This window comes from Mobula birostris, chromosome 8 (assembly GCF_030028105.1).
Source record: "Mobula birostris isolate sMobBir1 chromosome 8, sMobBir1.hap1, whole genome shotgun sequence".
NCBI lineage: Eukaryota > Metazoa > Chordata > Chondrichthyes > Myliobatiformes > Myliobatidae > Mobula > Mobula birostris.
In genome coordinates, this window is record NC_092377.1 from 22,048,691 (window position 1) to 22,075,240 (window position 26,550).

A 26,550-nucleotide genomic window follows, 5' to 3' on the forward strand; every position below is an offset into this window, starting at 1 on the left:
CAATGTATAGTCAAAATGCCTGATAGTGATTTAAAACAAAGCAAAATTTCAGTGGTCTAGACAGCCAATTGTGCTTGCATAAGCATAGATCTTATCCTCTGCCTCAAAACATTTTCTCTGCAACGTGATGGATGGGTTAATTATCCAGGAAGAGAATCTTAGAAATACTATTAATCATATCCCCAGATGTAGTGGTAAGTGTCATCTACGGCTCAAAGGTAGCAATTTTTCCAGGATCATAATATTGTGGGTTAGGTCTCAATGTTGATACTCGTGCAAGGAAATATGGCTCGACACTAAAATGCATTCCTGAGAAATTAATGTACCAGCAGAGATGCATCTCTCATGTGACATCTTGAACCAAGCTTCCTCCTAATCTCTCAGGTGGATGTAGAAGCTCTGGAGATCTGAAAGGTAAGGAAGTTCTTATCTGCACTCTGAGCATCATAAAGCAAATTAACAGATCAATATTATTTGTTATTTGTGGGATTCTCTGTGCAAAATAATTGGCAATTTTCCACATCACAGTTATCTCTACTTTTGGAGCATACTGTTACTGCTAATTGAGAAGTTTTGAAAGATGTTCTATTAAACATAGAAAATAGGTGCAGGAGTAGGCTATTCGGCCCTTCGAGCCTGCACCGCCATTTATTATGATCATGGCTGATCATCCAACTCAGAACCCTGCACCAGCCTTCCCTCCATACCCCCTGATCCCCGTAGCCACAAGGGCCATATCTAACTCCCTCTTAAATATAGCCAATGAACTGGCCTCAACTGTTTCCTGTGGCAGAGAATTCCACAGATTCACCACTCTCTGTGTGAAGAAGTTTTTCCTAATCTCGGTCCTAAAAGGCTTCCCCTCTATCCTCAAACTGTGACCCCTCGTTCTGGACTTCCCCAACATCGGGAACAAGCTTCCTGCATCTAGCCTGTCCAATCCCTTTAGGATTTTATACATTTCAATCAGATCCCCCCTCAATCTTCTAAATTCCAACGAGTACAAGCCCAGTTCATCCAGTCTTTCTTCATATGAAAGTCCTGCCATTCCAGGAATCAATCTGGTGAACCTTCTTTGTACTCCTTCTATGGCAAGGATGTCTTTCCTCAGATTAGGGGACCAAAACTGCACACAATACTCCAGGTGTGGTCTCACCAAGGCCTTGTACAACTGCAGTAGTACCTCCCTCCTCCTGTACTCGAATCCTCTCCCTATAAATGCCAGCATACCATTCGCCTTTTTCACCGCCTGCTGTACCTGCATGCCCACTTTCAATGACTGGTGTATAATGACACCCAGGTCTCGTTGCACCTCCCCTTTTCCTAATCAGCCACCATTCAGATAATAATCTGTTTTCCTATTTTTGCCACCAAAGTGGATAACTTCACATTTATCCACATTAAATTGCATCTGCCATGAATTTGCCCACTCACCCAACCTATCCAAGTCACCCTGCATCCTCTTAGCATCCTCCTCACAGCTAACACTGCCACCCAGCTTCGTGTCATCCGCAAACTTGGAGATGCTGGATTTAATTCCCTCATCCAAGTCATTAATATATATTGTAAACAACTGGGGTCCCAGCACTGAGCCTTGCGGTACCCCACTAGTCACTGCCTGCCATTCTGAAAAGGTCCCGTTTATTCCCACTCTTTGCTTCCTGTCTGCTAACCAATTCTCTATCCACATCAATACCTTACCCCCAATACCGTGTGCTTTAAGTTTGCACACTAATCTCCTGTGTGGGACCTTGTCAAAAGCCTTTTGAAGATCCAAATATACCACATCTACTGGTTCTCCCCTATCCACTCTACTGGTTACATCCTCAAAAAATTCTTTGAGATTCGTCAGACATGATTTTCCTTTCACAAATCCATGCTGACTTTCTGTAAAGCATGTTCCTTACAGAAAGTCATTCTTTGTTAATAACTTAACTTACAAAGAAACTGTGATTATCATTGGAAAGTTGGAAAAATAATTAACAAATACAAAAAAATGCAGTAATTGATAGTACGGATAGGAAGAATGACAGAACAGAAGAAAAACAAAATTACAGCATATAAAATGAGTAAATTACTAATACACTCAATGAAAAGGAATAACAAAAAGCTTTTATGTAAGAACATGGAGAAAAAGTTGCTTGAAAAGAATTCCACATAGTGCAGCAACTGCAACAGGCAAAAAACAAATTTCTACAGCTATCTCAGAAATAACCACTTCGCTTGCGGTCTAGAAAAATTATGCAATTTACAGTGGAATATAATGTGGAAAAATTGGAGATTATCCACTTCTATAGGAAAAGCAGCACCTTTCTCTAGTTAGAGAAAATTGGGAAATGTTGATGTTTGAATCCTGATACTGGTGTATTGATACACAAGTACTGAAATAAATCAGCACACAGGTTTTAGCAGGTGATTTGGAAGACAACTGGATTTGAATACAGAAGTAATGATCTCTTAATGCAATCATCTACAACTTGGCAAGACTAGACCGATTTCAGGGATGACTAGTTTGATATATGAAGAGAGATTCAATCCATGGATTAGAACATACAGCATAGAACATAGAATACTACAGCACAGTACAGGCCTTTTGGCCCACAATGTTGTGCTGACCCTCAAACCCTGCCTCCCATATAAGCCCCTACCTTAGATTCCTCCATATACCTGTCTAGTAGTCTCTTAAACTTCACTAGTGTATCTGCCTCCACTACTGACTCAGGCAGTGCATTCCACGCACCAACCACTCTCTGAGTAAAAAACCTTCCTCTAATATCCTCCTTGAACTTCCCATCTCTTACCTTAAAGCCATGTCCTCTTGTATTGAGCAGTGGTGCCCTGGGGAAGAGGCGCTGGCTATCCACTCTATCTATTCCTCTTATTATCTTGTACACCTCTATCATGTCTCCTCTCATCCTCCTTCTCTCCAAAGAGTAAAGCCCTAGCTCCCTTAATCTCTGATCATAATGCATACTTTCTAAACCAGGCAGCATCCTGGTAAATCTCCTCTGTACCCTTTCCAATTCTTCCACATCCTTCCTATAGTGAGGTGACTAGAACTGGACACAATACTCCAAGTGTGGCCTAACCAGAGTTTTATAGAGGTGCATCATTACATCGCGACTCTTAAACTCTACCCCTCAACTTATGAAAGCTAATACCCCATAAGCTTTCTTAACTACCCTATCCACCTGTGAGGCAACTTTCAAGGATCTGTGGACATGTACCCCAAGATCCCTCTGCTCCTCCACACTACCAAGTATCCTGCCATTTACTTTGTACTCTGCCTTGGAGTTTGTCCTTCCAAAGTGTACCACCTCACACCTCTCCGGGTTGAACTCCATCTGCCACTTCTCAGCCCACTTCTGCATCCTATCAATGTCTCTCTGCAATCTTTGACAATCCTCTACACTATCTACAACACCACCAACCTTTGTGTCATCTGCAAACTTGCCAACCCACCCTTCTACCCCCACATCCAGGTCGTTAATAAAAATCACAAAAAGTAGAGGTCCCAGAACAGATCCTTGTGGGACACCACTAGTCACAATCCTCCAATCTGAATGTACTCCCTCCACCACCACCCTCTGCCTTTAGCAGGCAAGCCAATTCTGAATCCACCTGGCCAAACTTCCCTGGATCCCATGCCTTCTAACTTTCTGAATAAGCCTACCGTGTGGAACCTTGTCAAATGCCTTACTAAAATCCATATAGATCACATCCACTGCACTACCCTCACCTATATGCCTGGTCACCTCCTCAAAGAACTCTATCAGGCTTGTTAGACACGATCTGCCTTTCACGAGTCCATGCTGACTGTCCCTGATCAGACCATGATTAGGCTTTTAATCTCTTGTTCTGAACTCTGGAGGAGTCATTAACACCAAAATCTTGCAAGACTCATGAATTTGAATATCAAGTATATGTTTCCGTTAGCTGTGGTATCTAGAATCACAATATTAAAATAAAGGAACAACCATTTATAAATAAACTGAAAAGATAATCATGCTCACAGAATCACACCCGATCACATTACAATCCCTAATTAAGTCCTGTCCGAACAGCAGGATAGAACCCAGAGAAGACACCACAGTCGTATATGAGCAAGAGAGAATAAGCCTGTAACCCCTTTGGTTAGAAGTCTTTATTGCTCAATTCTTACTTGCCCTGAGAAGCTGGTGGTAAGCCATTTCCTAGAATTGCTGCAGGTTCCCTTATCAGAATTCTGGATACAGACCCACTGATGATGGAGAAATGGAATTTTTTTTAAAGGGAGAATGGGTTATAACTTGGAGGGGAATCCCAAGTTCGTAGTATTTCCATGCGTCCTTAGGACATTGCCAAAGGAACTATTGCAATAATATCCTAGAGTTGGAATAATGAGCTAGAACCGTAGGAGTCAACCTTACACAATTAAAGCAGAGTTTTGCAAAATCATGCCCACTGAATAGTAGAGGCCCCTTAGAGCCACAATCAGGCAAAAGCTGCCTTGACGTAAAGGGCAACCATTTTTCACTTCATCTTTTGAACTCTGCTCTTTGGTTTACATTATGATGAGATAATGTACCAAGTTGAACTGACAAAACCTAAACTGAGTGAGCATTGCACTACTGACAATTTAAATTCCTTTGTTGATAATTGGGAATAAACAGTAATCAGATTGTTTTATTTTGGATGGGACAGGATGTAACTGGGCAATCTCTACCATTGTTGAACAGATGACAGTGCCATACCTTAGTGGTGTTGAAGTCAGATCCCATAGCCATCGCCCTCACGGGCTTCTTGACAATCACATGGAGTGATCTGAATTGCCTTAAGTCCACCTTCTGTGACAACAGACAGGTATGGAGTGGGCCACTGCACAGGATCAGAAAAAGCTGCTGAGGACTGTAAACTCAATACCGCAATAAGATGGCATCCATCATTAAGGACCCCCACCAATCAGGACACGTCCTTCTCTCATTGCTACCATCAGGAAGAGGCACAGGAGCCGGAAGACAAACACTCAATGATTCAGAAATATCTTTTTCCCCTGTACCATCAGACTCCCCAATGGATAATGATCCACGAACACTACCTATTTTTGATCTCTTTTTGTACTACTGTACTTAATACTTTAAAATTTATTTTATATAATGAAATCATTTATACATATTTCTTATTGTAATTTATTGTACATTTTATGTACTGCCCAACACTATTGCCACAAAACAAATTTCACAACACCTGTCAGTGAAGATAAACTTGACTCTGATTCTGTCAGGAAGAAGCTGAAATCGACCATCCTCTCAACATTTCTGGATAAACACTGCTGCAATATCCATCCAGAAATGCTGAGGGGATGGTGTTAGGTCCAATTACAGTTCAAGATAGTCTTTCAGTCTCTTTATCTCAACAGTTGTTAAACAACTTTTACAATTATATGTAGAAGTACTGCAGAGATTGCATCTGACCCACTGGTTCTAAGATTGCTGGTCTATTGCATACCGATTTAGCACATGCAGTTCTTTTGCTGGAGCTTCTTTAAGAGCGTCATTAAATATGGGGTGGCCTGGTAATGCAGTGCTTAGCACAATGCTTTACAGTACCAACGACCTAGGTTCAATTCCCACCGCAGCCTGTAAGGAGTTTGTAGACTGTGTGGGTTTCCTCCGGGTGCTCCGGTTTCCTCCCACAGTCCAAAGATGTACCAGTTGGCAGGTTAATTGGTCATTGTAAATTGTCCCACGATTAGGCTAGAACTAAATCAGGGAATACTGGGCGATGAAGCTCAAAGGACCAAAAGGGCCTATTCTGCTCTCTATCTCAATAAATAAAAAGTAAAATAAGTATTATTTCAGAGGAACTGTCCTGGGTCCAGCATGTAAATGCCATTATGAAGAAAGTATGGCAGCAGCTCTAGTTTCTTAGAAGTTTGCGATGATTTGGCATATCATCTAAAACTTTGACAAACTTCTACAGATGTGGGGGAAGAGTATAATACTGGTTGCATCACAGCCTGGTACGGAAAAGCCTACAAAAAGTAGTGGATATGGTCCGGTCCATCGTGGGAAAGCCCTTCCCTCCAGTAAGCACATCTACATGGAGTACTGTCACAGAAAAGCAGCATTCATCAAGGGCCCCTATCAGCCAGGCCATGCTCCCTTTTCACTGCTGCCATCAGGAAGAAGTTTCAAGAACAGTTATGACCCTTGACCATCAAGTTCTTGAACCAGAGGGAATAACTTCACTAGCCCCATCACTAAACTGTTCCCACAAACTATGGACTCACTTCCAAGGACTTTTCATCTTATGATCTCAATATTTATTGCTTATTTATGTATTATTACTTTTTTCTCTTTATTTTTGCACTTTGTATATTTTGTTGGATTCGTTTTGCATACTGGTTGTTGTCTGTCCTGTTGGGTGCAGTCTTTCACTGATTATATTATGGAATTGTATATGGTGACACATATGTACTTATAAATTAGTTCGAACTGCTTTGGGTATGTCCTCCTGCACTGTCCACTAAATCAAGACTGATCCCCAAACTTGACAAGGGGAACCAGACTGACACACAACATAGGAAGGATTAGGATATAAGGAACTGCAGATGCCGGAATCTGGAGCAAAACACAACCTGCTAGGGGAACAGCGGGTAGAACAGCAAATGAGGAATTATGTTGGAGGAGCTTGAGGACTGATGTTCAACCCTCACTCAACCTCGGAACTGGAGGCGCTTCTTAGCCGACTGGGATAAAAGGAATCGTTTCAGACGGTTGTATTCGATTTGATGGAAAGCTGAACAACACGTTAACAGCAAAAGGCCACTGTTGCTGCAGTCACTGTTCGCCCCTTTAAAACCCGGTGCCCGCCTGGGCCGCAAAGCCGCCTTACCCTTGAACCGAAATCTGTGCAACACCTCGGGCGACACACGCGCATTAACCCGGAGATCATCATGCCGACGAATCTGTGCCCCACTTCGGTCAACTAATGTCTATTCATGCCGCCGACCGTCCAATTCACTCCCAAAGCTCCCGCCGGGGCAAGAGGTCCACGCCGGTTGAAAGGCACGAAACCTCGCGAGATTAACCGTGTGAAATCCTGCGCTGGCCGATTCACGTCTAAATCGCCAACCCTGAAGCCACCCTATCGCCATCTTTTTTGTGGGCATAAAAAGTGACGTCACACCGCTCCAGAACTAATCCTACCCCAGCGGCTGAGAGAAGCGGGAAGAATCAAGAACTCGGGAGCTTTTGCAGATGATTTCCAGTACAGATGAAGAACATCGACAGTTTACTCCTTCTATAGATGCTGTCTGACTAGAAGGAACCAATTAGTGACGTTTGATTGATAAATATTCCTGATAATGCCATTTGAGTTTTTACGAAGTTGCAGCGAGCTAGTTAGCCCCTGAGATCTCTCCGTCATTTAGGAAGATAATGAATGACTGATCTCAAAATTGTTTGTCATTTCCAGTACGCAAGTGTAAAGGAGAACGAAATAATTTTCTGTCTAGATCGGCTGCAACGCAAAACAAAACAGACACAAAGAACACAATATTTTAAAAAAACACAATAATTATAAATACATGAAATAGTTTACATACATATATTGATTATATGTCCATAAAGTGATGTCTGTACATAAGGTGACTGACAGGAAATGATAAAATAGTGGTTATTGGGGGTGTGGTGAGGTGGGTTAGTGGGTGGAGGTGTTGATCAGCCTTACTTCTTGGGGAGAACCGCTTGTTTTTGCGTCTGGTGGTCCTGGCATAGATGCTATGTAGCCTCCTCTCTGATAGCACAAATAGTCCATGAGCAGGGTGGGTGAGATCCTTCATGATGTTACTGGCTACTTTCCTGCACTTAGACAATAGGTGCAGGAGTAGGCCATTTGGCCCTTCAAGCCAGCACCACCATTCACTGTGATCATGGCTGATCATCCACAATCAGTACCCCGTTCCTGCCTTATCCCCATAACCTTGGATTCCGCTATCTTTAAGAGCTCTATCCATCTCTTTCTTGAAAGCATCCAGAGACTTGGCCTCCACTGCCTTCTGGGGCAGAGCATTCCAAATATCCACCACTCTCTGGGTGAAAAAGTTTTTCCTCAACTCCGTTCTAAATGGCCTACCCCTTTTTCTTAAACTGTGGCCTCTGGTTCTGGACTCACCCATCAGTGGGGACATGCTTCCTGCCTCCAGTGTGTCCAATCCCTTAATAATCATATATGTTTCAATCAGATCCCCCTCATCCTTCTAAATTCCAGTGTATACAAGCCTAGTTGCTCCAATCTTTCGACATATGACAGTCCTGCCATCCCAAGAATTAACCTTGTGAACCTACGCTGCACTCCCTCAATAGCAAGAAAGTCCTTCCTCAAATTTGGAGACCAAAACTGCACACAATACTCCAGGTGTGGTCTCACCAGGGCCCTGTACAGCTGCAGAAGGACCTCTTTGCTCCTATACTCAATTCTTCTTGTTATGAAGGCCAGCATGCCATTAGCTTTCTTCACTGCCTGCTGTACCTGCATGCTTGCTTTCAGTGACTGATGCATAAGAACACCTAAATCTCGTTGTACTTCCCCTTTTCCTAACTTGACTCCATTTAGACAATAATCTGCCTTCCTGTTCTTACCACCAAAGTGGATAACCTCGCAGTTATCCACATTAAACTGCATCTGCCATGCATCCGCCCACTCACCCAGCCTGTCCAAGTCGCCCTGCATTCTCATAACATCCTCCTCACATTTCATACTGCCACCCAGCTTTGTGTCATCTGCAAATTTGCTAATGTTATTTTTAATCCCTTCATTTAAATCATTAATGTATATTATAAACAGCTGTGGTCCCTGCACTGAACCCTGCAGTACCCCACTGGTCACCGCCTGCCATTCCGAAAGGGACCCCTTAATCGTTACTCTTTGTTTCCTGTCAGCCAGCCAATTTTCAATCCATGTCAGTACTCTGTCCCCAATACCATGTGCCCTAATTTTGCCCACTAACCTCCTATGTGGGACCTTATCAAAGGCTTTCTGAAAGTTCAGGTACACTACATCCACTGGCTCTCCCTTGTCCATCTTCATAGTTACATCCTCAAAAAATTTCAGAAGATTAGTCAAGCACGATTTCCCCTTCGTAAATCCACGCTGACTCGGACCGATCCTGTTACTGCTATCCAAATGTGCCGTAATTTCATCTTTTATAATTGACTCCAGCATCTTTCCCACCACTGACATCAGGCTAATCGGTCTATAATTCTCTGTTTTCTCTCTCCCTCCTTTCTTGAAGAGTGGGACAACATTAGCCACCCTCCAATCCACAGGAACTGATCCTGAATATATAGAACATTGGAAAATGATTACCAATGTGTCCACGATTTCTAAAGCCACCTCCTTAAGTACCCTGGGATGCAGACCATCAGGTCCCGGAGACTTATCAGCCTTCAGACCCAACAGTCCATCGAACACTTGCTGTATGTATGACCTTGATGGTGGGTAGGTTGGTGCTGGCGATGCATTGGGCAGTTTTGGTTACCCATCATGGAGCCTTTCTGTCTGCTGCAGTGAAGTTTCCATTCCAAGCTTGTTAGGCTGCTCTTCACTGTGCGACTGTAGAATGCCATGAGTATAGATGAGCATAGTCCAGCTCTCTTCAGCCTCAGAAAATAGAACTGATGGTGATATATCCTCTAATTGTGTAGAATATGTTCTGGGACCATGAGAGTTTGTGTGTGATTTGCACTCCCAGGAGTTTGAAAACGATTGCAGTTTCCACTGCTGTGAGTGGTGCAAATTCCGCTGAACTGGATAGCCATCTCCTTTGTGTTGCTGACATTGAGAAAAAAGTTATTTGCCAGGCTTTAACACCTCATTCCTGTAGACAGCCTCCTCATTTGTTGGTGTTGATGATGAGTCCCTGCACTAACATGTCATCAGTGAACTTGTCAATGAGATTACACGTATGCAAAGTGGCGGGGGGGTGCACTCATGTCGAGGGTGGTGGGACAGGAGGAGTGGTTGTGCGTCCTGATCATCTGAGATCTATTAGTTAGGAAGTCCAACAACCAGGTGCACAGTGATGTATTTCGATTGAAGAGTAGGAGTTTTATCACCAAGGTCTGTGAGACAATAATGTTGAATAACAAACTGAAATCCTGACAAAGGAGTCCTCATTTTCTAGGTGTGTCAGGGCCATGCCAGGTACACAACAGGTGCTATTGTAGAGCAGTTCTGTCAGTAGTGTACAGGTGAGACTCCAAAGTGGCAGGAGTGGAGTTTGTGATTGAGCCATTACCAGACGTTCAAAGCACTTCATGATGATTGGCGTCAGCGTCACCGGGCGGTAGTCATTTAGTTCTGAGGGTGTGGAGTCCTTTGGTACAGGGATGATGGTGGCTGATTTAAAGCATGTGGGGACAGCAGCCTGATGAGTGAAGTGTTGAAGATGTCCATGAAGATATCAGTGAGTTGTGTGCATGCTCCCTGTGTACTCGGCCTGGGATGTTGTCTGGGCCGGCTGCCTTACGAGGGGGTGTTGACTCTTCTGCAGAGACCTTCCCAGGTTTGCTGCTGTTACTGACAAAACACGCTTACCTAGGGAGGGGGGGGAATATCTTTCATGGCCAGCGTTATGCTGCATGTCTCAAAGCGTCAGGGAGGGAGGCGTCACTGGCACAGTTGGCGCTGTTTTCCTCTACGTAGTCGGTAATGACGCCCAGCCACATACACTGCGTAGTGTTATTAGACAGGTCTTCCTAGCAAATTTTAACTGCTCAGACTCTGCTACTTGCAATAACCTGTCACCCAGTTGCATATCAATTTAGTCCTAAAAATGACTCTGTTTCCATTGCCCTTTGATAATAACAGTATATTTTTAGTAGCTTAATGTAATTGTTGATAAGATGATAATGAGGAAGAGGGAGGAATGTTAGGGATGGGGTGGGGAAATGGAGTTCTGATCTTCTGCAGAAGCTTCACATTCTGAAATGGTGCAGTGGTGCCCCATGCCGTGTGTGGTCCCAAACTTCGTTGTCTGAGAGGGTCATCAGAACATCAGATTGAAGCTTCTCACATTGAGGTACACAGGGCGGAAACGCTGCCACTTCTGGTGAAAGGATCAGCAAATGAAAGAGACTATTGAGGTGTTGGTGTTAACAGAAGAAACAATGTTCCAGTGGGAACTCTTTGATTCAAGTACGATTCCTGATTTGTTACATCCTTTGCCTCTTATTTCACTGCGAATTAATACTGGAAAGAAAGGAATGGTTGTATTGGTAATGTCACCACGTGGACTAATGAGGAATGATATTTTCACTGAGGTGAACTGCACCCAAAAGAGCTTGTTCTATTTGCTTGTTGGCAATAATTCAACAGGAAATGTGAACTTTCATTTTTATAGAATCTATCTGGAAGCCAAAAGCAAAACAAAAAAGACGAGAGGAATTTATTGATTTTATACCTGCCAGGTTTATTTACTACAAGGTAGCATATCATCTACCTAGGGGAGGGAGGGAGAAGATGGTGGCGCGACGCAGCGCGTGCGGCCTCTCCGGTGAAATGATATCATATTTGTTAAATAGGGGCTGTGCACAATCCTGATTTGATGGAGACGGACGTGAGAAGCACAGAGGAACATCTGGAGAAACTTCTGAAACGCCTGCTTCGCTGCCACTGCTACTGTGCAATCAAGAGTCTCCGGAGGGAAAGGTTCCAAATCCTAGGCTTTGCCTGTTGCTGGCGGCCGGGGCTGGGGTTGAAGTGCTGGGCAGAGATGGTGCTCGGTGCTTTGTGTCGGAGGGTTTGGTCGGAGGCTTGAAGTTTTCAGACAGACTGAAAGTCGGACTGTAGTCAGGTGCTTTCAGGATGCCGTATAGGCAAGTTTGCGGCGCTGGAAGCTCATGGCAGGGAGAGTTTTCTTCCTTCTACCATCTGCGTGAGATGTTGGAACTTTCGAGAGACTTTGAGACTTTTTTTTACTGTGCCCATGGTCTGTTCTTCTATCAAATTATGGTTTTGCTTGCACTGGTGTAACTATATGTTATAATTATGTGGTCTTTGTTAGTTTTTCAGTCTTGGTCTGTCTTGTGTTTCTGTGACATCACACTGGAGGAACATTGTACCATTTCTTAATGCATGCATTACTAAATGACAATAAAAGAGGACTGCGTGTCCTCATAATCTAATCAAATCATCTGCGACCCAGGTTCAATTCCGCCACTCTGCGAGGGATTTCACATTCTCCCTATGACAGTGTGGATTTCCTTTGTGTGATCCAATTGTCCCCCAAATTCCAAAAGGCATAAGGATTAGAAGATTAATTGTTTTTTTTTAAACAAGAATCACCCCTTGTAATAATGATCAGTGAGGCACCAGAGAATCTGTATTTACCAACAAGTAACTTTTATTGTCTCAACTAAAAAGTATGTGGGTTCACCGTCTATCTACCTGTGTTTACCCTTCTAGAACCCCTGACCCTGCATGAAGAGTGGATGAAGAGAAACAGTATTACCCACGAAAGGAGTCTACGCTGGCCAGACATTCCTCGTGGTCCCGATCTCCACGTGTCCGTGGGGTCCTCCTTATCTGTGATGGTTGCACTCTGGAAAGGTATCGCCCCTGCGTATTTGGAGCTCCCGAGTCTTATACTGTTCATCATCAATCGAACTGTTGGATCTCCAAGCTATTGGCTCAAGGTCACCTGATCTAGCTGGATCACCTTCTCGCTGGTCATTGTACCCGGCTACAGCCAACATTGTTTCATGGCTGTGCCCACTCCTTGTGCATTTGTATCTTTACACTCTGACTGGTCCAAACCAGTTAAATGAGGCAACCCAGACAGAGTCTAATGAGATTACCGATTGCTTCTTTGGTAGGTCTGGCATTTTACATAACAAGTAGCTACTCCTCTGAGAATGGTCTCAGATTTATTGCTCTGATTAGCCACTCTTAGATCAAATTGAAAATTTCAATTTGCTAAATTTTCTGCATTCAGTCTAAGCATTAAGCTACCAAGAAAGTAGTATAACTACAGGATTTCAGGATAACTACAAGGAAGTAGTAATGGGCTGAATCAAACCCCGCACCCTCCCCACCCTCCCAGCTTTCCCATGCCAGGTCCTGCAGTCACATTTACACCATGTGGCCTTGTGGTTCCAAATAATCTACCAACATCACTGTTGTGGTCAACCAAGGAATGAAGTTGGCAGCAAAAGTGGTAGGAACTGACACTTAGGAACACAGCTTGATAGGCTTCTTACAGCTTAAGGTATTTAAAACATCTCTAATGATCATAGGCAAGTAGAAACAGTTAAAAAATAAGTAATCAAGGTCATGAAAGTTGTTGATGAGGAACAAAAGGACTAAATGCATTAATTTAAATAAAATTTTAAAAAGCACTTCAATTAACTTTCCATCAGATCTGGCATCCGGTATGCTCCAGACTTTTACACTGCAATATGCAGGCATGAGCGTTCAGAAAATGCTATCACACTCATGCTGGAGCGACATGGTGGGTTCTGTAAGAGACTGAGCACTTCGTTAGCAGTGCAAAGCAGCCCGATGAGCCTGTTTTGTATTTTATAAACTGCACCAAATGCACTGCTTCTGTAACAGGTGCCAGTACTTGTAACATGAGCTAACCAACAGCAGAGGGCAGCATCTCTCCAGTTTACATATTCCTATGGCAGAGACAGAATGGGCTTTGAATGTGGGGAGCAAGAGAGAACGGGCAGGGTCAAAGGGTACATATCAGTGAGAGAAGAAATGGGGATCCCGCAGGGGGAAACAACTAAAGGCAAGGTTAAAAGGTCAGAGGAATGTTGTATAGAGAGCTGAGGAATAGGTTGTGAGCTTAACCATAAATGTCCTGATGAACGGTCTCAGCCCGAAACGTTGACTGTTTAATCTTTTCCGTCGATTCTGCCTGATCTGTTGAGTTCCTCAGCATTTTATGTGCTTGCTGTGAGCTTAACCATGACTTTTTCCCCCGTGTATAAAAATAGGGTAAATTTAATTCAATGTAGTGTGGATGTGAGTGCTTTGTGTCCATTAAGTACATGTCCTAAGGACATGCTGCCAGCAGTGGTCTCCACTACAGAGTTAAAGTATGCCTAATATGAGTGAGTAACGGACAGGTTTTAAAGTGTGGTGTAAGAGGAGGGAGAACTACAGTCAAGCGAGCATTGGTATAGTGCCTAATCTAATAAAGTGAGCTGCCGATGCTCGGTACCTGAACAGGTATAAATGTCTGGAAAGGAAACATAAATAGGATGAAAATTCAGGAAAATAAATCAAGATAAAGATTAGCTTTCTTTTCACATGTACATTGAAACATCGAAACATACAGGGAAATTTGTCACTTGCTTTAATGACCAGCACAGTCTGAATATGGGCTGGGGACAGCCAGTAAGTGTTGCCAAGCTTCAGACTCCAACATAGTGTGCAATCAGCTTCCTGAAACACTTACTAATTCATATGTCTTTGGAATGTGGGATAAAGCCGGAGTGCCTGGAGGAAACTGCAGGATGAGGCCATCTCCCTGGCGGGGCACTCATCCTTGGAGCAGCTGGACAGTAAAGACACCGTCATTCGATTATTGCTTATTAACTACAGCTCCGCCTTCAATACTAATTCCAAGCAAACTCATCTCCAAGCTCCTGAACCTCAACACCTTCTTTTGCAACTGGCTCCTTGATTTCTCTGATGAGCAGACCACATCATTAAGAATAGGCAGCAATGCTTCTACCGTCGTTATTCTGAGTACTAGCACCTCACAGGACTGCATCCTCTGCTCCCTGCTCCCTGTACACTCACCAACGAGTGGTCACCAGATTCTGCTCTAACTCTGTCTTCAGGCTTGCAGTTGGGCCACATCTTAAATCAGGGGTGGCCAACCTTTTATATTCCATGCTTCAATTTTTCCACACACGAGTTCAGATGTGATTTTTTCTCACACGAGTTCTATATTAACATATTTTTACAAGAATTGAATGGGGGTACAATAGTTGTATGGCACATCTGAATTCATGAGTGAAAAAATTGACGCATGGAATATGAAAGGTTGGCCACCCCGTCTTAAATAATGATGAGCCAGAGTACATGAAGGAGATGGAGAGCCTAGTCATGACAGCAAACTTTCCCTCAATGTCAGCAAAAAAAAAAGAGCCGGTCATTGACTTCAGAAAGGAGGGCAGTGCACGTGCAGCTGTGCTGAGATTGAGATGGTCGAGTGTTTCAAGCTCCTAGAGTGAACATCAGCACTAGCCTGTCCTGTTCAACCACGTTGATGTCCTGACCAAGAAAACCCACCAACACCTCCACCGAACTGAGTGACTGAGACAAATGGCTTAGGGACGTTGAGGAGGATGCTAGATAACCACCTGAAGAAGAGGACAAGCTTTATATGTGTACCAGGGTTTATCGTCCACCAACAGAGTAATGGGATCAGGCAAGGTGGAAACAGGCTGTTCAGCCCAATTCATCCATGCCAATACTGTACACTTTCTGTAATGATCCACTCTCCCAGCACTTGGCCCAAGCCTCCACTTCTCTGCAATGCAGTTGCTCATCTCGGCATTCCTTAAATATTGTCAGCTACCCAGCGTCAACCACTCTCTCAGGTACTTACCACTCTCTGGGTGAAGAAGTTCCCCCTCATATTCCCTATTCTTCCCCTCTTACCCAAAATCTATGAACTCTATGAATATAGGTTTTGTTTACCTTAGCTATGGGGAACCTTCTGCAACCTATGTGGACCTAGCTTCTCCAGTCTCTCCTAACTAAACTACTCCATCCCAGGCAGTATCTCTGAATCTCCCCTGCACCCTCTTCAGCACTATCACACCCTCCCTATGGCATGGTGACCAGAACTGCACACAATACTCCAGCTGAAGTCTGACTAGGATTTATAAAGTTGCAGTTTAATTTCCTGACTTCTCTAGTCAAAGCTCATAATGAAGGCCAGTTCCCATATAGTTTCCTAACTACATTATCTACATGTGTTGCCACCTTCAGTGACTTATGGTTTTATAATCCAAGACCCCCTCTGTTCCTAAGACCCCACCAGTCATGGTGAATCTCCTAGTCTCATTAGTGCTCTCAAGATGCATTATCTTACAGATTAATCTTCATCTGCCATTTTTCAGCCCATCTCAACAAGACATTAATATCTCTCTGCAGCCTAAGATTATCTACTATACTATCAACAACTTCACCTGAATTTGTGTCATCTGCAGACTTACTAATTGTGCCCACAACATTCACATTATTCACACAAATTACACATATCTCAGTACTACAGAGTGCAAACAGCTTGAAATCAAGACCGGATTGGAATTTAAGCTGATTTCATTTCACTAATCAAAGTACAAAATTAAAAATAAATCATGAATCTTTTACCACAGTTAATCACCACTTTAGACTAAGTTTGCCTAACTTGTTCTCTGGAAATACAAGTGGATGTTAACAGCTATGTTGGGATTGAAGACTGAGTTTGTCTTAACTCCAGAAAAGAATGTTCCGTTAAATTATTTTTGTATGCAACCAAGTACTTTCAGGATAACAACTCAACCAGTATTCACAGTAGATGCAATGTCTTCTTTGATTTTTCTTAAAAAAAGGATTACCTTCCATTAGGTCAGTTGCTGACAGCAGACTTGTGGAAGATAACATAACACACATGCTTAGAAGAAAAAAGATTTCACTTAACATAAGCCTGCACATTAAGTTTACACATTGGGAGCCGAAATGAGTTAATTATTAAGATTAAACAAGGACCATGGAAGTATTCATTGGGGGAAAAAAATGGCTTGGCATTTTACACTTAAGACAGAATTCAAGAATGCATTTGATTGATGCAGTGAGAGTTTGTATCAAGTGACTGAGACAAAGAGGAATTTGTAGGTAAAGCAAATAACAGGATAAAGTCATTCGTAAATCATGTTCCTTTATCCAAGTCAGACTTAATTTTGTCGTCTGGGTATTATTTGTCAGAACATAAGTACACGAGGGGGTGGGAGTATGGTTAGGCCCCTCGTGCAGTGCTGGTTCAAAGGGCCGAATGGTCTACTCCTGCACCTATTGTCTATTGCCTTCACAGGTTTGCTTGCCATTCAGTATGATCTCATCTGTATCATATCTCCATAGCCCTCAATATAGAAACATAGAAAACCTACAGCACAACACAGGCTCTATGGCCCACAATGCTGTGCTGAACAAGTACTTCAGAAATTACCTCAGGTTACCCATACCCCTCTATTTTTCTAAATTCCACGTACCTACTGAATTCCATAGAAACCATAGAAAACCATAGAAAAACTACAGCACAGAAACAGGCCTTTTGGCCCTTCTTGGCTGTGCCGAACCATTTTCTGCCTAGTCCCACTGACCTGCACACGGACCATATCCGTCCATACACCTCCCATCCATGTATCTGTCCAATTTATTCTTAAATGTTAAAAAAGAACCCGCATTTACCACCTCGTCTGGCAGCTCATTCCATACTCCCACCACTCTCTGTGTGAAGAAGCCCCCCCAATGTTCCCTTTAAACTTTTCGCCCCTCACCCCTAACCCATGTCCTCTGGTTTTTTTTCTCCCCTTGCCTCAGTGGAAAAAGCCTGCTTGCATTCACTGTATCTATACCCATCATAATTTTATATACCTCTATCAAATCTCCCCTCATTCTTCTACGCTCCAGGGAATAAAGTCCTAACCTATTCAACCTTTCTCTGTAACTGAGTTTCTCAAGTCCCGGCAGCATCCTTGTAAACCTTCTCTGCACTCTTTCAACCTTATTTATATTCTTCCTGTAATTTGGTGACCAAAACTGAACACAATACTCCAGATTCGGCCTCACCAATGCCTTATACAACCTCATCATAACATTCCAGCTCTTATACTCAATACTTCGATTAATAAAGGCCAATGTACCAAAAGCTCTCTTTACGACCCTATCTACCTGTGACACCACTTTTAGGGAATTTTGTATCTGTATTCCCAGATCCCTCTGTTCTACTGCACTCCTCAGTGCCTTACCATTAACCCTGTATGTTCTACCTTGGTTTGTCCTTCCAACATGCAATACCTCACACTTGTCTGCATTAAACTCCATCTGCCATTTTTCAGCACATTTTCCCAGCTGGTCCAAGTCCCTCTGCAGGCTCTGAAAACCTTCCTCACTGTCTACTATACCTCCAATCTTTGAATCATCAGCAAATTTGCTGATCCAATTTACATTATCATCCAGATCATTGATATAGATGACAAATAACAATGGACCCAGCACTGATCCCTGTGGCACACCACTAGTCACAGACCTCCACTCGGAGAAGCAATTCTCTACTACCACTCTTTGGCTTCTTCCATTGAGCCAATATCTAATCCAATTTACCACCTCTCCATGTATACCTAGCGACTGAATTTTCCTAACTAACCTCCCATGCGGGACCTTGTCAAAGGCCTTACTGAAGTCCATGTAGACAATATCCACTGCCTTCCCTTCATCCACTTTCCTGGTAACCTCCTCGAAAAACTCCAATAGATTGGTCAAACATGACCTACCATGCACAAAGCCATGTTGACTCTTCCTAATAAGTCCCTGTCTATCCAAATGCTTGTAGATTCTGACTCTTAGTACTCCCTTCAATAACTTACCTACTACCGACGTTAAACTTATCGGCCTATAATTTCCCGGATTACTTTTGGATCCTCTTTTAAACAACAGAACAACATGAGCCACTCTCCAATCCTCCGGCACCTCACCTGTAGACAGCGACATTTTAAATATTTCTGCCAGGGCCCCTGCAATTTCAACACTAGTCTCCTTCAAGGTCCGAGGGAACACCCTATCAGGTCCCAGGGGTTTATCCACTTTAATTTTCCTCAAGACAGCAAGCACCTCCTCCTTTTCAATCTGTACAGTTTCCATGGTCTCACTACTTGATTCCCTCAATTCCATAGACTTCATGCCAGTTTCCTTAGTAAATACAGACGTAAAAAACCTATTTAAGAACTCCTCCATTTCCTTTGGTTCCGCACATAGCCGACCACTCTGATCTTCAAGAGGACCAATTTTATCCCTTACAATCCTTTTGCTCTTAATATATCTGTAAAAGCTCTTTGGATTATCCTTCATTTTGAGGGCCAAGGCAACCTCGTGTCTTCTTTTAGCCCTCCTGATTTCTTTCTTAAGTATTTTCTTACACTTCTTATACTCCTCAAGCACCTGATTTACTCCCTGTTTCCTATACATGTCATACAACTCCCTCTTCTTCTTTCTCAGAGTTGCAATATCCCTTGAGAACCAAAGTTCCTTATTCCTATTCACTTTGCCTTTAATCCTGACAGGAACATACAAACTCTACACTCTCAAAATTTCTCCTTTTAAGGCTTCCCACCTACCGATCATATTTCTGCCAGAGAACAACCTGTCCCAATCCACGCTTTTTAGATTCTTTCTCATTTCTTCAAATTTGGCCTTCTTCCAGTTCAGAACCTCAACCCTAGGACCAGATCTATCCTTGTTCATGATCAAGTTGAAACTAATGGTGTTATGATCACTGGAACCAAAGTGCTCCCCTACACACACTTCCGTCACTTGTCCTTACTTGTTTCCTAACAGGAGATCCAATATTGCATCCCCTCTCGTTGGTCCCTCTATATATTGATTTAGAAAACTTTCCTGAACACACTTTACAAACTCTAAACCATCTAGACCCCTAACAGTATGGAAGTCCCAATCAATATATGGAAAATTAAAATCCCCTACCACCACAACTTTATGTTTCCTGCAGTTGCCTGCTATCTCTCTGCAGATTTGCTCTTCCAATTCTTGTTGACTATTGGGTGGTCTGTAATACAATCCCACTAATGTGGCCATACCTTTCCCATTTCTCAGCTCCACCCAGAAGGATTCAGTAGACAAGCCCGCTAATCTGTCCTGCCTGAGCACTGCTGTAATATTTTCCCTAACAAGCAATGCTACTCCCCCACCTTTCATTCCTCTGCCTCGATCACATCTGAAACATCGGAACCCTGGAATATTAAGCTGCCAGTCCTGCCCCTCCTGTAGCCAAGTTTCACTAATTGCTATAACGTCATAAATCCACGTGTCAATCCACGCCCTCAACTCGTCCGTCTTCCCCGCAATACTCCTAGCATTGAAATATATACACCTCAGAAGATTTTTACCACCACTCACAGCCTTTCTATTAGAGGATTTGCTTGAACTTTTAACATCATTTATTTCCACCCCAGCCACACTGTCAGCTCTGGCACTCTGGTTCCCATCACCCTGCAAATCTAGTTTAAAGCCTCCCCAATAGCACTAACAAACCTCCCTGAAAGGATATTGGTCCCCCTGTAGTTCAAGCGTAACCCGTCTCTCTTGTACAGGTCCCACCTGCTCCAGAAGAGGTCCCAATTATCCTGAAATCTGAAACCCTGCCCCCTACACCAGTTCCTCAGCCACTTGTTCATCCTCCAGAGCACCCTATTCTTACCCTCACTGGCACATAGCACAGGTAGCAATCCTGAGATTACCAACCTTGAGGTCCTGCTTTTCAACTTCCTACCAAGCTGTCTATACACACTCTCCAGGACCTCCTCACTCTTCCTTGCTATGTCATTGGTACCGATGTGCACCACGACATCTGGCTGATCACCCTCCCACTTCAGAATGTCATGCAAGCGATCAGAGACATCCTTGACCCTGGCACCCGGGAGGCAACAAACCATCCTGGATTCTCTGTCACGACCACAGAACCTCCTATCTGCACCTCTAACTATCGAGTCCCCTATCACTACCACTCTCCTCTTTTTCTACCCTCCCTTCTGCACTGCAGAGCCAGACTCAGTGCCAGAGATCCGGCTACAGCAGCTTGTCCCAGGTAAGTCATCCCCCCCAACAGTATCCAATGCGGTATACTTGTTTTTGAGGGGAATGGCCACAGGGGAACGGCCACAGGGGAACCCTGCTCTGCCTGCTCTTTCCTCTTCCCTCGCCTGACAGTGACCCAATTTCCTGTCCTCTGCTCCTTTGGTGTGAGTACCTCCCTGTAACTACTATCTATAATCTCCTCATTCTCCCGAATGATCCTCAGGTCATCCAGCTCCTGCTCCAGTTCCCTAACGTGGTTTGTTAGAAGCTGCAGCTGGATGCACTTCTTGCAAGTGTCATTGTCAGGGACACCAGAGGGCTCCCTGACTTCCCACATCCTGCAAGAGGAGCATTCCAACATCCTGCCTGGCATTCTCTCTACTCTAAACAATCTGAACAAAAAACTTACTGGAACCTACCCTGGCCTCTGCCTGTTCTCGCCGAAGCCTGTTGAGCCAAAGCCATCCCACTCTGACTCAGTCCACTCCAACGATGGCCATGATTTCATCACTTCTTTATAACAAGTACAAAAACAACTGAATGGTGCAAAGTGTGCACTAATATACTTTGCATCATTCCGTTGTTGCTGCACTCAATGCTGTGTTTACTGTGGTAATTATTGTGAACTTCGTTTGCCAGTGTGCAATGCAGGTGGCCCAACCAGAACCAGAAGTGACGTTGGGGAACTGGGTGCACGTGTTTGGGTCAAGCTGAAGCCAGGAGCAGGTCACACACACTCATGTGGAGCAGAGAGCATTACCAACCTGTCTTGTAAATAAATATGTGTTAGCATTTGTACCCATGCTGTCTGCCTTTTATCAAGAAGAAACATAACATGATGTCACAAGTCTGCCTGCGATGGTGGTGGAGGCAGAAACAATAGGGTCTTCTAAGAGACTCCTGGACAGGTACATGGAGCTCAGAAAAATAGAGGGCTATGGGTAACCCTAGGTAATTTCTAAGGTAAGGACATGTTCGGCACAGCTTTGTGAGCGGAAGGGCCTGTATTGTGCTGTATGTTTTCTATGTTTTTATGTTCTATGTTTCTAAGTCAGCATGCGGTCTAAACACGGAGCGTAAATGAATACCACGAGCAACTAAGAAAGAGACTCTAGTTCCAATGGAGGAAAAAAGACTGCACTAGAAGCAAGTGAGATTGGCAGACAGCTTGGTGACACAGCACATTGTTCCAGAAGTTCACCAAGAGATTAAGCTGAGAGATGCTGAAAATCCCCTTAATGGATAACCTTGGTCCCCCTGTATCTATGCAGTTTATCGGCAATTTAATAGATAACTGGAAACGCTTCAAACAGCGATTCAATATATATTTAGCAGCCAGTAGAGGTGAGGAGGTGGAGAAAAAATTAAAAGCATCTATCTTTCTATGTGTAATTGGTGAAGATGCTTCAGACAGCTAGAACAGCTTTCAAGTTGGTGAGACAGCCTTGACATGGGACACTCTGGTGACAAAATTTGAGAAGTATTTTGTCCTAAGGTATAGCATCATGTTTAATAGACATGTGTTCTTTTCCTAAGACCAAAAATGAGGTGTCAGCTTTGACCAATACTTAGCTGAGCTTCACACACTAAGTCCTGTGAGTTTGGAAATTTGAGAGACTCAGCAGATAGAGACAAAACAGTTTGAGGAACTTCAAATAATGGGCTCAGAGAATGACTGCTCTGCGAAAAAGATTTGACTCTGGAAAAGGCTGTGGATATGTGTAAGGTAGTAGAGACAACACGATCTCAAGCTAAGGAGCTGCATAGAGCAGAAACAACAGTACATGCATGCCGTGAAAGCAGAGGGTAGAGCAGAAGGCATTTCCAAAAGCAAGGGCAGAGCAAAAAAGAAGGTTCAAACACCAAACGTGAAGGTAGGCACATCCCACAGATGTGTCCTGCAATAATTGTGGGAAGAAGAACATTTTGCAAAGTGCTGCAAAACTGTGGCTACCATGAGGAAGGTGCACACAGTTGCTGAAGAAATAGATAAAATCTTTGTAGATTCCCTATAGACTGCTGGTGCTGGTAAAACAGAATGGATTGTTCCAGTGACTGTGAATGAGACAGTAATTCCATTCAAGCTTGATATCGGAACTCAGGTGAATCTATTGTCCATGGAGGATTACAAGACTCTCGAAGTTAAGAGCAAGATATACCCAGTGAAATTAATAGCAATCCGTTAGTCTTGTGAGACCATGGATTTGCGCCTTAGAAGGTTTCCAGGGCGCAGGCCTGGGCAAGGTTGTGTGGAAGACTGGCAGTTGCCCATGCTGCAAGTCTCCCCTCTCCACGCCACCGATGTTGTCCAAGGGAAGGGCACTAGGGCTGATACAGCTTGGCACCGGTGTCGTCGCAGAGCAATGTGTGGTTAAGTGCCTTGCTCAAGGACACAACACGTTGCCTCAGCTGAGGCTCGAACTAGCGACCTTCAGATCACTAGACCAACACCTTAACCACTTGGCCTAGCTATGCCTCTCATAATTTTAGATAATCAGTTGGAACTTGTACAAAAACACACTGATGACATGGATGTAGTCTAGGGCAGTGGTCCCCAACCACTGGGCAGCGGACCGGTACCGATATGATTTAGCGATATGAAACAAAATGAGTCAGCTGCACCTTTCCTCATTCAGACATGATCCAATGGTACAGCATACCTGATGGGCTAAATGGCCTAATTTTGCTCCCATTTCTTATGGTCCGAGTTCTGGTGAAGGGTTTTTGACTTGAAATATTAAATGTGATTCTTCCCACAGTTGCAACCTGAAATAGTGAGCTTTTTTCCAATATTTACTGTATTTATCTCAGATTTCCAACACCAACAGTTTTAGCTCGATGAACAAAAAATTGATTGCAACCAGGAAGTAATAAATGGCAAAAATAATTGCAGATGCTGAAAACCTGAAATATAATCAGATAATGCTGGATATATTCAGCAGATATTCAACACCTACAGACTGAGAAACAGAGTCAATGTATCAATTGAAAACCTTATATTTAATAAGGGGAGTTATCCTGTAAATCTTGCTCTGTTTCTTCACTGATATCACCTGGTCTGCTGAGTTTTTCCAGCATTTTAGCTTCTATATCAGGAAATAATGTCATGGCTTGCAATTATAGTCCACTCAGTTGTGGTTTTTTTACTCAAAACTTATGTTATGAAATCTTAATTATTTTATCTCCAGCATAATGAGCTCAAAGAGCTGGCACACAAAGTCACTCAGATTTAAGTAAACAGTCAGTAGGTGTCAGCCTTGCCTTCAGTGGAAGCATTTGTGCCCCAGAGTAAACACCAACACACTGGAGACTTGTGTAGTATCAAAGGAGTTCTGCATTGTTGGAACGGCTGCCTTTTGATTGAGATATTGAACGTGCCTGCCCTCTTGGGTGGCCATTAACTATCCCATGGTACTTATTCAAGAAAGAATAAAGCAATTTTCCCCTGTGACCAACCAACAATTATCCCTTAACCAATATCATTAAGTCAGAAACCTATCTCTACAAGTAGGACAATGTCTATTGATTTCGCACATATTCTGTGGCAAAATGGTCTAAGTTGATGCACAAGAATATCATCGTGGTACAAGGGCAGATTAGTAAAAGATTTGCCCAAGGAATTAGGGGAGAGGACTCCCAACCTGTGCTCCACAGATCCATCGGTTAATGGTAGGGGTCCATGACATAATGAAGGTTAGGAGCTCTGCACTCGGGAAAGAAGTACGTACACCAAATATATGAATTAGGAACAGAAGTAGGCCATTTGGCTCCTTAAACCTATTCTACCGATCCTAGGTAATCTGGTTATTATATCAACTTCACATTCCTGCCCACCCAACATAACCTTACATCCGAATGACTATCAAGAATGCTTCCACCTCTGCCTTAAAACAATTGAAAACTCCACTTCCACCTCCCTGCGAGGAGGAGAGTTACATAGACTCAAACCCCTGAGAGAAAAACAGACTAACAGTCCCTGTAACTGCACTGGCCCAATGAAATAATGGCCACGCATCATACAGATGTCCTCGAAGATTTATTTTTACCTCTCTCTCTTTCTTCAGCAGACACTTTTCTTTATTGTCGCCAAACAATTGATACTAGAATGTACAATCATCACAGCGATATTTGATTCTGCGCTTCATGCTCGCTGGATTACAAATTGATAGTAAGTATTAAAAACTTAAATTATAAATCATAAATAGAAAAAAAAAGGGAAAGTAAGGTAGTACAAAACAAAAACTGAGAGGTAGGTCTGAATATTTGGAGGGTATGGCCCAGATCCGGGTCCACTACAAGAAAATAAAAGATATAAAAGGTTTGAAACATATATCTCTCAGTCTTTTAAAGTCTCACAAGCTAGTGTCCGCCGATAAACAGGCCCAAAACATGTCAGCACAACAGAAGTGTGCTGAAATCAAATAAAATCACTAGAAACGTATCACACTGTCCATGTAAAGGCACATCAACAACATTATACACAATATAAAACAAATGAAAACAATTACTGTGTGCGCCTCTTGGACCATATGCAGAATAAGGTTATTTTAGGGCCATATGTCCCTCTCTGCTTCCATGTTGGTTCTGACCCATAATGCCACAGTCACGCTCTTATTAAACTCTGGTCATGTGACCCGTTACACTCTACATTAAATAAAATCTTACATAAAAAGCACAAAATTTTTAATCAAGTATTATTTTAAGATTTAAGAAATCATAAATGACAAAAACATATAAAATAAACATCTCAATGAAACATGTCTCTGAGACAGTTACACTCCCACCAAATCCCACCAGATTTATGATAACTTTTATACAAATATTTGAATAAATCTAGTAATTTCCAGAACCAAATAATTGGTATTTGCAACAAACTCTGAGATAAAGACTGATACTTTAAACTCTCCACACAGGTAGGTGTTTAGAAATTAGTTCCATTAGAACACATTTTAGTTGTTTTCTACAAGTACAATTGATTTATGAATAGAACGTCCAAGAATAGATGACAACGTCTGTTGGTAGGATTACTGGATGCTTCAAGTCGAGAGGTAAGGAAGCCTTCTTTAATCAGTCTCCCACCCTGAGAACACCATCTAGCAATACTGGGTCCAGTTGGGACAATGAATGGCTGTGCGGCAGTTTGCCATGCCTCAGTATTCGCATTTCCTCTTTCAAAGCATCCCTTTGTGCCAATTTTACAAGCATAAGACTGGTCTTTCTTCTGTCTTCGACATTTCTGGGTTTTGCTGTTTTGGCTCTCTTTGCTAGTTGCTGGATCTAGGCAACCACATTCAATGCCATATGCCATTTTGAGAACCGTTTAAGTCTCTCCAAGAAATTGTCCTCTTTTACCACCATTGTTTGCAGTACTTGTGTCATTTTGACTTCAGGATCGCCTGCCAGAAGCTCTGGAGTTAACCTGGATGTGACAATCTCTCTTTTCCACAGAAACTTGGGTCCAGTAAACCAATTTGTACCAATCAGCTCTGCCATCTTGAGGCCTCTGGAAGCGTCATCCACTGGATTTTGATCAGTGTCGATATAATACCACTGTGCCGGATCAGTTGCTTCTCTGTTTCTTTGGACTCGATTTGCAACGAAAACGTGAAAACTTCGGGCTTCATTATTAATGTAGCCCAAGACTACCTGGGAATCTGTCCAAAAATACCCTTGGTCAATTTTGAGCTC

General features: G+C 43.0%; 1 protein-coding gene across 1 annotated transcript in view; it reads right to left on the minus strand.

Annotated features, from left to right (window-relative positions):
- mrpl4 (mitochondrial ribosomal protein L4) overlaps positions 1 to 7,068 on the minus strand; it is a 27,847-nt gene extending 20,779 nt beyond the window's left edge. The window contains exon 1 of the mRNA XM_072264889.1: positions 6,877 to 7,068. Coding sequence (XP_072120990.1) covers positions 6,877 to 6,939 — 63 coding nt within the window. The 5' untranslated portion in view covers positions 6,940 to 7,068. The remainder of the gene's footprint in view (positions 1 to 6,876) is intronic.
- Positions 7,069 to 26,550: the final 19,482 nt, after the last annotated feature.